The sequence below is a fragment of the Canis aureus genome, chromosome 28 (genome assembly GCF_053574225.1).
Source record: "Canis aureus isolate CA01 chromosome 28, VMU_Caureus_v.1.0, whole genome shotgun sequence".
NCBI lineage: Eukaryota > Metazoa > Chordata > Mammalia > Carnivora > Canidae > Canis > Canis aureus.
Window position 1 is genome coordinate 32,625,602 of NC_135638.1, and position 14,615 is coordinate 32,640,216.

The following is a 14,615-nucleotide window of genomic DNA, read 5'->3' on the forward strand; positions in this document are numbered from 1 at the left end:
TGAACAGTCACCAAGTGACACAGTAGCAGGGATTGTTAAATTCTTTAGTGACAAACAGACCAAGAGAAGTGAGTAGTTATGTAATCAGAGTACTCAATGGCACAGAGATAACAAAGGATAATTTCACAGAGTCCTCATAGCACAGAGAGAACAAAAGAATCTTGAGTGGGAATCAGAATGAAATCAAGTGAAAGCTTAAAACAGGAACAAAGAAGAGATTTTTTTTTTTTAATTTAGGACAGAAAAATCGATCAACCATCAGGAGGTAAATGGGAAAATTGCAGTTGATAGTTGTTACACTATGCATCATCTCATCTCATCTAATTCCCATTGCCTGTAAGGTAAGTATAGCATAATGAGGTAATTAAGGCATAGAGTTTGCATGCCTTGACCAGCTGATGGTGAAATTAGGTATCAAACCCAGGCCTGTCTCCAAAGCCAATATTCCACAACCATTAACATTTTTATAATTAATGAGCATTAACATTTTTGAATACCTTAGTATACATTAATTTTTTTCTTCATAACTAAAAATATTAGTCACACTTCACAAAACTAATAATAATTTTCAATATTCCCAGTCCACATTTCACAAGTTTCCTTCAAAATACCATTTAGAGCTAGATCAGGATCTAGCCCAGTGCACACTATAGCTGTATTCCTTACTCCTCCTTTAATCTAGAAAAGTCTCTTCTTTTCATGACATGGATCTGTCCTGTAAAACTTTTCATCTTCTGGCTTTGTCTGACTACTTTTTCAGACAACTATTAACTTATTCTTCTATATCTTTCCTATAAAGTAGAAGTTACATCTAAAAGCTTGATGGATTCAAGTCAAATATTTTAGTTGAGAGTACATCACGGGTTACATGTATACACCACAGGTAACCCACGAGGAGATACAGTTTCTGGTTGTTCCGCCACTGGGGTTGCTAAATTAGGTCAATGAATTAGGGTGATAATGGCCTTATTTTTCATTGTGCGGTTATGGTTTCCCCCTTCCCACAATATATTTTTTTAATATTTTATTTATTTATTCGTGAGAGACAGAAAGGAGAGAGAGAGAGAGAGAGAGAGAGAGAGAGAGGCAGAGACACGGGCAGAGGGAGAAGCAGGCTCCATGCACCGGGAGCCCGACGTGGGACTCGATCCCAGGACTCGATCCTGGGACTCCAGGATTGTGCCCTGGGCCGAAGGCAGGCGCTAAACTGCTGAGCCACCCAGGGATCCCCCTTCCCACAGTATTTTTTGATGTGCCTTGGGCAAACTACATAGAAAATTCATTTCCCCCAATCAATCATTTGATAATTTTAACACCAGCTGATAATCCTCGTCTGAGTTGGTAATTTCATTAGGGACTTCAAATGGTGATTTTATATTTCTATATCATCAACATTTATTAGCTGGTGTTCTTCTGTAAAGTACAGCTTTCACTTATTGCTAGGGCTACTCGTTACTAGAAATGAAGGTCTTGGGAAAGGCAGGGTAAATGCTTCCCTTTACTTACCAGTTTTCAAAGGTAATGGCTTCCTCACATGGTGACCAAGAAGTTTTAATAGCTCATTTGATTGTCATAAAGATTTAGGGGATTTTTGTAGACCCAATGTCTTTTGGTTAACCAAAATCTAGATGCTGATATGGTGCCAGTGGGAATCACATCAGCTGGCTCTTGACTCCATCGGTAATTGAAAGCACCTTTACTTTTAGTCACAAGATAACCTTTTAGTCACCTGTGTTTCCCTTTCCTAAATTTGGAATCAGACATTTTTTGAAGGGGTTCTGGCTACCCTTAGTGAGGAATATGTTAGAGACCAAAATTTGGGCTAGAAAAGCTTGTTTGTTTGCTCATTTTGCTTTTCCTAAGTAAACTGTTGTCCTATGGTAAATTTTTTCTAACTTGACTTTGTTCTTATCATGAATTTTTTCACATCATTAAATATTCTACATTAAAAAAATGACCAAATGCTGTTATATGAAGACACCATCGTTTTTGTTGATTAAATCTGTAGTTAGACCCTAACATAATTTTTTTAAAGAAGCTATTAAACAATTAGGAAAATTGTATTGACCTGTAAAATTATCTTTAACCTATTTGCTAATCTATACCTTACCAGTTATCCTACAGATATTACTAGAATAAAAATGCTTTTAATAAGAATTCTCAAATTCTTTTACCAGGAAGATAGTGCCAGAAAACCAACCAAAAGGAAGAGGATGAACAATGCAAGTTATATTTCCTATGGATTTATTTATTGGTTGCCACTGAATTGTATCATTTGACCTCTTTACCTCCACCACACCATCTTTAGACATGTTATGTTGGTTGGCACTTAATTTTGGGGAAAGAATCAGAACTGAAAACTGAAGGACTGTGTTCTAATCTTGTTTTGGAGATAAGAAAATCGAGACTTGCCGAGTTGGTGGCAGAGGCATGATGAGCAGAGTAGGACCTCCAGCTCTTATGCCAATCCTCTCCATTTTAATTTTTACAATTCTATCACTTCTTTTTCCATTAGTGGGCTTGGTGATCATAAAGTTGCACACACAACTCTGGAAGAACTGGTGACTGTAAGAATTGAAATTTGAGTAATCAGAATTTAGCCAAGGAAAACAAGAGGGAATATGATATGGGTGAAAGAAAAAACAAAACAAAACAAAACAAAACAGACAAAGCATTTAGGGCAGTGCATCAAAATGAAAAATGCATTATTGAGGGAATTAAAACATTTGGGGCATTTAAAATACTTTCTAGGGAGAACGGCCTGTGGGCATATGACAAAATGATAAACATCTGGCCACTATCACACTAAAAAAACCCAAGGCCTAGTACTTGATACTATTGATAGTTTTCATTTAATACTATTACATTTCTGAAAATGCAAATTATATTTAGCTTATATTTCTTATATATACTACAGGTCAGAAAAGCAGTGCTAAATGATATTGATGTCTGGGTAACCCCCAGTTCTTATTTTAACAAGTAAATTTTAGACTCTCCTTCACTTTTTTTAAACAGCTTGGTGAGACAGAATGATGTAAATTCCTTCCCAGGGCCTATACACCCTCTGGTGGAGATAATAAGTAACCAAATTCCCACATACTGATGTAGTATTAACTTGTCAAAGGTACTATAACGTTTTGTTTTATTAACAGCAGCACTTTGATCATTGTGGAGATCAAAGGGGCCCATGGCCTTAGATATTTCTTGTCAGACGATGACATATGAAAAAAAAATTTAAAAAAAAAAAAAATTCTTCACTCACTTTTCTACCTCACACGGCTCCTCCTCCAGACATATGTATTGGTGGGTAGGAATGCAGTTCTTCCATCTTCCATGCTGGGTTGTTTTGTAAAATTGGAAGCATTTTGTGAAAGTTAAAACTGTAATCAACAATAGCATTTTTGATATTGTTAATTGCTTCCAGGCAATGATAGGTGCTATAGTAATCTCAATTATTTTCTTACATTGAAGATCATCACCTAACAGCACCCATTCCCCACCCTCCTGCCATGATATAAGATTTTTAAAAGCCTATATGAAGAACTTCTCAGATTTCTAAGATTACCAACTTTTTGGATTTCAAGATATTCTGGGTTAGAGTTTAGTAAGAACACCGGTATTCATCCGCTAGATCAATATAAAAAAGGATTTGATATTTCTATCTCCAGTTAATAAAAACCCCACATATTCCTATAGAAAGTCAGTTCCCTTCAAATACTTCGCTTTCTCTGCATTATTCTTGATGAACAAAATTGCTAGAGAGACAGCAAACACTGAGGAAAGATATAACAAAACTTTTAACTGTATTTGAATACTCCACACAGAAAGGTACATAAGCACCAAATTTACCAAATTATCATAGATTAACATTTTACCTGAGGATGGTTTTGGTGGTGAAGTTACTATATTTGCTGAATATCTTTTAGGATATTACTTAGCATGCTGAAAATTACTTGAAGTGGGGAATATTTGCCACATTTGCTAAATATCTTTTAGAAAATAACTTAATCTTTTATCAATGATCTATAAAATGAGTGTCCTGGTAACTCTGTACCTACACTGTAGATAATTAGTTGATTATGTAAGAAATGAAGACAATGTTTGTTGCCCGACACTGATGGACATTGGAAATGGAAGCACACCAAGAAGGAGACGCTGACTTCATCTCTGCTTAGTGTGATTTTCCCAATGAAGATGATGGTGAAAACATTGATTCTGCTTATCTCCCACAGTCCTCATGAAGGCTTGCCCCCCTCATCTTCCCTACACTCGACTCTTCTCCTTAACATCTGAAGATAGAGAACTTATTCCTCCAAGGAAAGCTTCCAGTAAGTCAGAAAGTTTGGGAAGTAGTATTTACAAGTATGTGGAGAAAAAAAGAAAAAAGGTAACCTGACAAGAGAAAGGGAGGAGAAATAAGAAAGGAAGTGAAAGTTTGTGTGTTGACTGGAAAACACACATCAGCACTATTCCCAATCTCCACATGTTTAGTATGAAGATTTTTAGATATTTTGGTAGCTCCTCTGAGTCAAACTAAGCACTATTGTTTATAATAGGAAGAATGATAAGGAAATAATCAAATATGCTTTTGCATACACTTACATGCAATGTTTGAGTAAAAGTCCTAGCCTTGATTGGAGAACCATCCAAAAGTGGAATTAGGGGACTTACTGCACTTATTGCAGTTTTTCAGTGAAAAACTGAAATCATAAAATTACAACTTCTAAAAATGCAAACATTTTTCATAATTTTTTCACTAATAGTTTAAGGTAGATCCTCTTATTTAAAATAATAATTTGGAGAAAGAAAAGACATACAGTTTGTGAATCATCCAGTGGTCTTTCACATCTGAGGAGATTAGATCAAATGAATATATGCCACACACTCACTGAGTCATGTGCATATCTTGGAATCAAATCTAGCCTCTTTGCTATTTTTATTACATCTAAAACAAAATGATTAAGATGCCTAGGGATACAATTCTATGTTAAAAGTCACTTATTTCGGGGCACCAGGGTGGCTCAGTCAGTTAAGTGTCTGCGTTTAGTTTGGGTCATGATCCCAGGGTTCTGGGATTGAGCCCCACATTGGGCTCTCTGCTCAACGGGCAGCCTGCTTCTCCCTCTCACTCCCTCTCACAAATAAATAAATAAAATCCTTAAAAAAAAAGTCATTTATTTCAAGGGCTGCACATAGAGAACCCTTGATCACTTACAACTATGAGCTCCAGTGCCATTTTAAATGTCAAACATACTTAAGATCTGTATTTACAATATGTTAAAAAATCTATGCAAATTAAATAAGTACTAGCTATTTTATTATACATAAAAAAGCGCTATTAAAGAATATCAACAATAAGAGAATTTTAAACATTTTCTCTCTGAAAAATAATTTCAGGAACATTGAAACTCCTACACGTTTGCTGGTATACTTGTCTGTTTAAAAGGTTATTTGGAAATCTGTAACTCCAGGTCATTTCTCCTTTCTTTGCTTGCGTGGAAGATTGGGTAATGGGAGTTAATTTAGAGAACAAGAACAATATAAAGTGACTAGTGAGAATTTTCTTTGCAAGTTCAGCCAAATTGAGAGTCAAGCCAAAGTCAACAGTTCCTCAAACTAGTTTCATTTCAAAGGCACGAGGGACGTGTAAATAAAATCTCTAGTATCATATGACTTTCTGTTGCTTTTCAGTTAACAAGAGTTTACATATATTTTAGCACACTCTCAATTAACTGATAAATCAACTTCCACATCTTTGAGATATCAGTATTAAAGTGCTAAATAAATTATGATGAAGTGTCACATTCCAAAATAAAACGTTAATAAAACACTCTAAAACAAAAACATTAAGGTGCCACATTCTGAAATAAAACATTAGTAAAACTAAAATGTTTTTTTTTTTAAAGATTTTATTTATTCATGAGAGACAGAGAGAGAGAGAAAGAGAGAGAGAGAGGCAGGACACAGGCAGAGGGAGAAGCAGGCTCCATGGGACTCCACCCTGGGTCTCCAGGATCAGGCCCTGGGCTGAAGGCAGCGCTAAACTGCTGAGCCATCCGGGCTGGCCTGAAACTAAAATGTTTAAATAAATTATGTGAAAGTGATATAATAAATGATAGCTACTATGAGGCTAGTACTATTTTACCTCTGATATAAAGTTAAAATCCATAAGAGAAATCATATTAAACATCAGATCGCATGACAAGAAAGCAGCATTCCTTTCTGAATAACCGAATAGAACATAATGGGTTGAAGGGTCTCTTCCACGTCTCTGGAGCAAAGTCCTTCCTTATCCTTAAACTTACAGAATTACAACACCTACTGCTGGGCTTCAAACAATTTCGGGTATCTCTCATATTGTCAGGAGGGCATTCTTTAGCTCTCTTTATCCAGTTCTACCATGGGAACTACCAGGACCATTCACTTATAGGTATAGATGCTACCACTCCTGGAGATGAATCAAGTCTGCCACTTACTGAACACTTTTGTCTTCTCCTTCCTTTAAAACCCAAACAAGTATACAAATGTTTTCTCTCACTAGTATCGACTCTGTCGGTATTTCTGAAGCTCTTGATTTTAAAACATTAATGCATGCATTCTTCCAACTTTCAGAGGGTCCCATTCTTAATCCACTGATTTATCATTTATTAATCATTTATGAGTGACTCTTACATTTAAGACACTGTCCTAATTTCCAAGGATACAGTATAAGAAAAATTTCTGCTCTCACAAATGCACATTCTGAGAATATGGGATATTAAATTTAACTCATATATTAGGATTCACAAAATGTAGGATGTCCCAGTGCCTTGGTCTGTCACAATTTTAAACCTAAGCTTGCTTTTATGGGGAATGCCTGTCAAGGAAACACATACCAATCACAATCCTCCAACTCAGCTTTAGCTAGCTTACCCTACCCTGGAAAATAGGCTATTAGCCTTGTAAGAAAATCCTCCACCTCCTAGCTGACCATGCATTTCCAAGTTGCCTCTTTTACCAGCTATAAAGCTTGCTCTTGCCTCAAACCCCTAGGATCAGTGCTCCAGCGCTTATGAGGCACTGTACTCCCCCAATCCATGGACTGATTTCCTTGGATAAGGAACATCAGGCTGTTACTATATAGTTTTACTTTTATCATTTGATAGGGGGAACAGGAAAGACTGTCTCCATGTAAGATGTTGACGAAAGCCAAACAAATTAACAAGAAAGTATCAGGTATTGCTAATGCTAGTAAACAGGGTAATATGACTAAGAGACAAGAGCATGATTTTTAGATAGAGGCCTCACAAAAGTCCTCTCTCAAGTCACACTTATACTGAGGTCAGGGTGACAAACTGTCAGAGTGGCACTGACTGTAACATGCTGCCTATCAAAATAGGATCCTGCCCTTGGTAAGCCCTCAATAAATGTTCAACCCGAGTAGTTACTATCTAAGACACAAAGTCCTTATTGCAAATGAATTACACATATGCTTAATTAAAGACTATAAAGTTAGATTCATTTGCTGTCATAGCATACCATGTACACAATGTTTCAGAACAGTACCGTCTACTTACATTATGGACCTTTATAATGTTTTCAAGGGGATAAGAAGACCTAGCCTTCATGTCATCATGTATTTTATAATATGCATATGTAAACTATCGATTTGCATAAAATTTTACTATATTAACAAAACATTTTATTAATATAGTAAAATTTATCTTACTATTTTATATTAAATAAATTTAATATAAATATTAAATTTATATGTATAAATATAGTAATTAATATAGTAAAATATGAAATATTTATTAATATAGTAAAATATGAAATAAACTTCACCTCAGGGAATGTTATATCTGACTGATTATACTGAGGATGAACATTTTTTTTTTTTTTGAAAAAAAGATTTTACTTATTTGTTCATGGGAAACACACAGAGAGACAGGCAGAGACACAGGCAGAATAAGAAGCAGGCTCTCTGTGGGGAGCCTGATGTGGAACTCAATCCCAGAAGCCCGAGATCATGCCCTGAGCCAAAGGCAGACCCTCAACCACTGAGCCACCCAGGCACCCCTGAACATTTCGTTTTAAAAGCTGCTGCTCCATCCTCCTTCCTTCTATGCTCAGAAGCTCAGACTTAGGTAACTCCAGGCTGGTGGGAACAGGACCTCTGCTTGTACTCAACTACATTCATGCTTTCACTCTCAAGCCTACTGATGCTCTCAATAGTTGTAGTACTTATAGTTGCTACTTTTTAACAAACACAGATTCTGATAGAAAACTAAAAATTATACTTTTTGCAAATCCCAGTCCTAGGATAAAAATGATGAAAACTGTTTACATTAGAAGAAACAAGCTATTCCCAAAAAGACAAAAATGAAGACCGAAGTGGGAAAGATGTGAAATGTGGAAACTACAACCTGGTACACTTTATAATTAACAATGTTCTAAAAAGTACATGAATGGTACACTATGTAGATAAGGGAAATATGAAGGCATAAAATCAAAGGACATACACTCATTTTATATACTCTTCTATTCCCCAGGTTAAGGCAAGAAAAGTCACTGTCTTAAATAGGATTATATTGCTATCCATCCCAACATAATAACCGTGCTTGTGGACACACACATTCTCTCTCACACACATATGCACTGGGGCTACTTTTACAAATCATTTCCTTGGAGTTAAAAGATCCTTTCCCTTAAAACTGTATAGAGGATTACAGAAAGTATTTCTTAGCCATTATTACAACATTGGACACAAATAAGATGTATTAATTTGTATCATTGATCAGAGGGAAAAACTCTATAAGGGGAAAATAATGACTTACTTTATCAACAACACGTTGTGACACGGTTTTCAGAAATCCACTGCGACAAAAAGTTAAGAAAAATTCGCACCTTTATTTTGGTGGAATGAAAACAGAAACAGTAACGGAAAATTGAGAAAACATTGCTACAATTCAGTTCTTCTCTGTCAATCAAAAAGATGCACCACAAGAAATTAAACCACAGGGAATGTTATTCATGCTCTACAATAATCCATTAAGTCACTCAAATAAAACTAATTAAGGAAATTTTGAAAAGGATTTTCAATGACTTTCAGTGAAAACATTCTTTATTGGTAAACCAGACACTTGAAATTTTTTGATTACATATGTCATGCAAAACAACTGACCTCACACATGGCTCTCTACCTGCCCATTGTGACATAATTCCTTGGGGATGACTATAAACTTTATAAGTTACGGTGACTGCAATAGTAAAAAAGAATTCAGGAAAACAACTCCAATGAAGCAAAACACTGTGTAGTACATGTGAAAGTATTATTCTGAATGTTTAATTATCCCTCCTAATGTGAATCTCTACCTTTTGGAAGACTATCATATACAAAAATGGCAGTTGCTTTTGTACGTGCATCTATGGGCACTCCATCTAAATGATAAAAAGAAACTACAGTCATAACATTTCAAACACTTTTACAGGGTTTGGTTAATCCCCTCACCCCATTTTGTTAATCCAAAATAGGGCAATGCCCTCTTATTTAAAATGTTCATTTGTTTCGATAGAGTATTTCCTAAGGAAGATGGTTTTGCTCCTATGAAAATGTAGTTTATTCCTGGTAACATTCTGAACTGCTATTTATATATTCTCCAAGTTGTTGACTGGTGGAGAGGAGCATGGCTTCCTGTTCTAAGATTTAGGAATAATCTTCTCACTCTGCATTGTGACACTGAGAACCAGTTTCTCTGTGGTGGTGAGGTCCAACACTTCTATCCTGTGGTAGTTCTGATAGCACTTGACAGTAGGAAAACCTTGACCACAGGTCACCTCCTTGAAATAAATGGAGCTCCCAGAGAAAGCTGAATTCCAAATCTCCTTATTGGCACATTCAAGTTAAGTGGCAGTGAACAGGCATAGTAGACTTTCCCAGATACCTGGATGTGGGGCGCTGCTGAACACCTGAAAAGGAGGGCTTAGCTTTGGAATGAGACAGTGGGTAGACGGCTGGAAGAATTTTTAGGAGCATGACAGAAAGAGGCAGGATTGCTTTGAACACTGTTAGCAGATTTATGGATGTTAATGCTGGTGAGGGCTGAAGGAAGGTAAAGAGCATGGTAGAGAGCACCTAAATTGCCATGGAGATGATATAAATTGTCCTAAACAGAGTGTTAGAAGAAAAAAGGACATTAAAGGGGCTGCCAAGAGGGCTTGGTAGGAAATGAGTAACATGCTTTGGAAAGTGAAGGAAAAGAGACTGTGGTTATATAGTGGTGTCTGCAGTTACGTGGAAACAGAAGTTGTAAGGGATAAATTTAAGACATTTGGTTGAAGCGACTTCTAAGCAAAGTGTGCAAGGTGTGCCCTGCTCTCTTCTTGCTGGTCAGAATACAATGTGAGTGGAGATAGATAAATTGAGTGAAGAACTGTTAAATATAAAGAAAACAGGACCCGATGACTTGGAAATTCTTAGCTTACCCAGCTGACAGAAGACATTACAGTTAAGGAATTCACTGTCAGGGAACCAGCTCAAGAGTAGGGTACAGTCATACAACCCTCTGTTAATACCTGGGGAAGGCCTGAATTTTCCATCACACCACAAGTTCTTTGAAGGCATTAAGGGTGGGACTCATAGATCCTCTCAGCCTTCTCAGAAAAAGCCAAAAATAGAGATGGGACTACCTAGGAATGCTTTGTGCAGGGGCCTCCAGTCTAAAGAACTGAATCCTCCCAACAGGCACACAAGATCCACGAAATTCTGGAGAATGTTATGCCACACACTGCTACCCTAAATTGAAAAAGATGGTGGTGGTATGAAACCAACGATGGCCGGACTTCCCACAATTCCACAGGTAAGAAACAAGCTGAGAAAACTACTCAGCTGCAAACAGGTGCTACCTTTCATGAAAAAGGGAAGAGGACTCTGAGAGGACATCAAAAGCCTAGAATAGTTCCCAGGATTTGACATGTAATAGAGTGTGCGTGGCTCCTATATAAATCTTGGCACACGTGGCTCCTCTTCTCATTCCGCTTTGTTTGAAAAGGAATGTCCTATCTATATTTGGGAACAGATAACTGGTTTTCTAAGTTCAGAGTTACACAGATGGAGAGAAACGGTGTCCCAGGAATCATACCAAGACCCTCACTTATACTTGATTTAGATGATTTAAATGAGGTTTAGGATTTTTGAGCTGGTGAATTTCAGGTAAGATGTTGCACTTTGATGTTATAATTGGTTGATACTTCTAGATGGGGTGGCTTTATGCAGAATCGATGTGAATCCTTGGGGCAGGTGTGGACTGTGGTAGTCAGAATGACCTCCAAAATATTCATGGTCTCATTACCATACCTAGGTAATGTAGGTATGGTAATGGCTTCCTATGTAAATAAGAAAAGGATTTTGCCAGTGTGATTAAGTATTTAGAGATGAGATTTTTCTGGTAATTATTCTAGGAAAACCAAATATAATCACAAGGATCCTTCTAAGAAGAAGGCAAGAGAAATAAAGTTGGTAGTAAAAGATGTCAAGACAGAAGCAGAGATTGGAGAGATACAGCTACAGTGAAGAGATGCTAACAGCCTTGGAAGAGGCAAAGAACAGACTCACCTCTGCAGCCTCCAGAGGGAATCTGTGATATGTCACTTTGCCTAGTAAAGGGGACTTTAAAGATGCAGCCAAGGTTGCTACAGACCTTGTGATGTGGAGATAATCCTGAATTACCTGGTGGGCCCAATCACGAGTCCTTAAAAGCAGAGAACTTTTCCTGGCTGTTGTCAAAGAGATGTAATGGCAGAGAAGAGTACTGGCTTGGAGGATGGGAGAAGGGGGCCCCTAGGAGCTGGACACACAAGGAAATGATTCCCCTCTAGAGCCTCTCAAAAGGACCAGAGCCTTGTCAATATTTATCTTAGTGAGACCCATGTTGGACCTCCAACCTATAGAATTACAAAATAATAAATTTGTACTATTTTAAGCCACTAAGTTTGTAGTAATTTGTTACAGCAGCCACAGAAAACAAACTAGGAGTGTTGACCAAAGATGAAATGGTATCTGGGAGGAAGAAAAAGTCGTTCTATCATTCCTGATATAGCCTACCTCATTCAGGAAATACCTGGCTTTGGCAGAAATGCAAATATTTTTGCTGGTAATCCTTTAGGCCCAGTCTGGTTGACAGAATTTACATTTCTGAAGTTGTACACTCATTTTGCCCTGGAGTAGAATACATTCTGGGTTGAACACTTAGAACAGTGTCCAGTATATACAGTGGGTCCCTTAGAAAAATGTGTTGAATAAATAAATGAATGTGATCAAGGCAGACTCTGGGAGAGACTGTAATTACTCTATTTTAAAGTGCTATTTAAGAGATCTTCTCAAGAACTGCTGACCTTTCTGTCTGTGTTTCTGGTTTATGATGGTCATAGTTCTGTAAAATACAAGGCCAAACTGTATTTTTTGACACTAGTAATAGAGCTAAATCAGTAAGTATAAAGGACACGTACGGAAGGACACGTACGGATGGACGCATACAATCTTAATAGAAGGAAATTATCCGATCAACATATTTCAAAATCAGAATACAGATACTTTTCAATATAATCACAGCAAAAATTTCAATTGATCAGAGGATTTCTTGATAGCTGTTGATCAACGCACCATCAAGAAACTTTAGTGCAAATTTTACCAAATGCATTTATCAAAATGGGGTTTTGTTCATTTTCTCTGCAAACAAATGTTGTTACATTAACCCAGAGCATGTAACAAATTGGTTTGCCTGAATATTTACAAGCTATCAACATAAACCAGCCCTGCAACTAAAAACTCAAACATTTATCTCAAAATCTATTCCTGGCCCAAATTCATCTATACTAAGGCTGGAAGACAGGATAAGAATAAAACCAAAATTTATCTGTATAAATAATAAAAAATAGTTTGTTTTCTTAATGCTATAAGTATTTTCCTTATTATTATGGCACATTATCTTCCCTACATGCTACTGCATGGATAGGAGCCGTATTATTTTAGTTGCTGAAGTATCACAGTGTTAAGAATATCTGCTTCTTGTAGTGTCAGGCTTTCATCTGTTAGCTCTTTATTTGGAAATGAAGTCACAAGAATAAAGTCAAGAGTCGCAAATTCAGGACGGGACTGTATAATAAAGTTCCGGACATCCAGGATCCTGAAAGAAACAAGGTGAAAATAATTTGTGATACAAAAATGTTATTTTCATGTAAGCTTTTAGTTAAAATTAGTGATATAAATCATACAATTCTAATCCTTATTTAAATGTACTGTAATTTTAAAAAATTTACGTTATTTAAATGGATGGATTTATCTTGGATTATAGATACAATCGAGCATTACTCTTGGAGTGTAGCTAATTATTTACCTTTTCTGTAAAGAAACAATCTTTAGGTGAGTTATGCATAAAATAGATGTCAACAATGTTATTATATTAAAAGTGCAGATCCTATTCTTTTCAGAGTATAAAATATCTTAGCAGCAGATGACCTAGAAAAAATCCCCAGCAGCATGTCACATAGTTTTATAAAGATAAGAAACCCTGTGTGAAAAACCACAAATGAGCTTACCTGTGTGTACTATTGAATCTTTGTATCAAACGACTCCCATCTGCTAATCTGATTTGAATTTTTGTTGTTGGCACAGAATCATCAATAAGAACAACCGCATTAAATATTGACTTATCCTCCTCTTCTGGAGATGAAGGTGTACTGACTATTTCAGGGGTAAGGCTAAGAAAGAAGAACTGAAAAATTAGAACATGAATCTGAATACACAAGAATAACCATGACATCCATGGCTGAGTCTCAAGTGTTCCTGCCTGTGACTTCCTTACTTCTTTCAAAGGAAACATGGCTTCTTTTGAGTCTCCCATATTTCTTTCAACTTCTTTCAATATATTAAAATTATTTTGTATCCTATGATTCAAGTTTTGTTTATCCAATCTCTTTCAAAAGCCTAACTTTGTATTCTTTTCTCCCTTTTCCCTTTGAAATTCCATGAGGCTGTTAGCACAACAGTCTTCACTCAAAAGTCTGAGCAACTCTGAGTTGATGTCAAAGAATGACAATGAGTACAGACAGACTTGATTTCAAATCCCAGCTATGTCAACTGCATAGACTTGAGGAAGTAAATTAATCTCTCTGAATCCCAGTTTTATCATGTATAAAATGGGGGGTGGAGGGAGACAACTATACAATGTTATGTAGGTTTGTTATACCAGTAAGTCCCATAGTGCCTAGGACAGTGTTTCAACAGGTACCAACTAGTTTTGTACATATCATCAGCACTAAATTATTAGCTTAAATTTATCTAATATTACTTAGAAACACCTGATTTAAGTAGTGACTCCTTTATGAAAAAGAAGTAATTTCTAAGTGCTAGTGAGGAATGAAATTTTATATATGGTGATAGATTTACTTGTGTTACTTATTTTTTAAAAGGTTTTATTTATTTATTTTTTTAGAAAGAGAAAATGTGTATGTGCAAGTCGGAGAGGGAAGGGACAAGCCAGTTCTACACTGAGCACAGAGCCCGATGCGGGGCTTGACCCCAGGACCCTGAGATCATGACCTGAGCTGAAATCAAGAATCGGACACACACTCAACTG

General features: G+C 36.5%; 1 protein-coding gene across 1 annotated transcript in view; it reads right to left on the bottom strand.

The window, feature by feature from the left end:
- Positions 1 to 8,869: 8,869 nt before the first annotated feature.
- UBXN2B (UBX domain protein 2B) overlaps positions 8,870 to 14,615 on the bottom strand; it is a 29,123-nt gene continuing 23,377 nt past the window's right edge. The window contains exons 7-8 of the mRNA XM_077876878.1: positions 13,576 to 13,737; positions 8,870 to 13,163 (exon numbers count right to left, since the gene is read on the bottom strand). Coding sequence (XP_077733004.1) covers positions 13,001 to 13,163; positions 13,576 to 13,737 — 325 coding nt within the window. The 3' untranslated portion in view covers positions 8,870 to 13,000. The remainder of the gene's footprint in view (positions 13,164 to 13,575; positions 13,738 to 14,615) is intronic.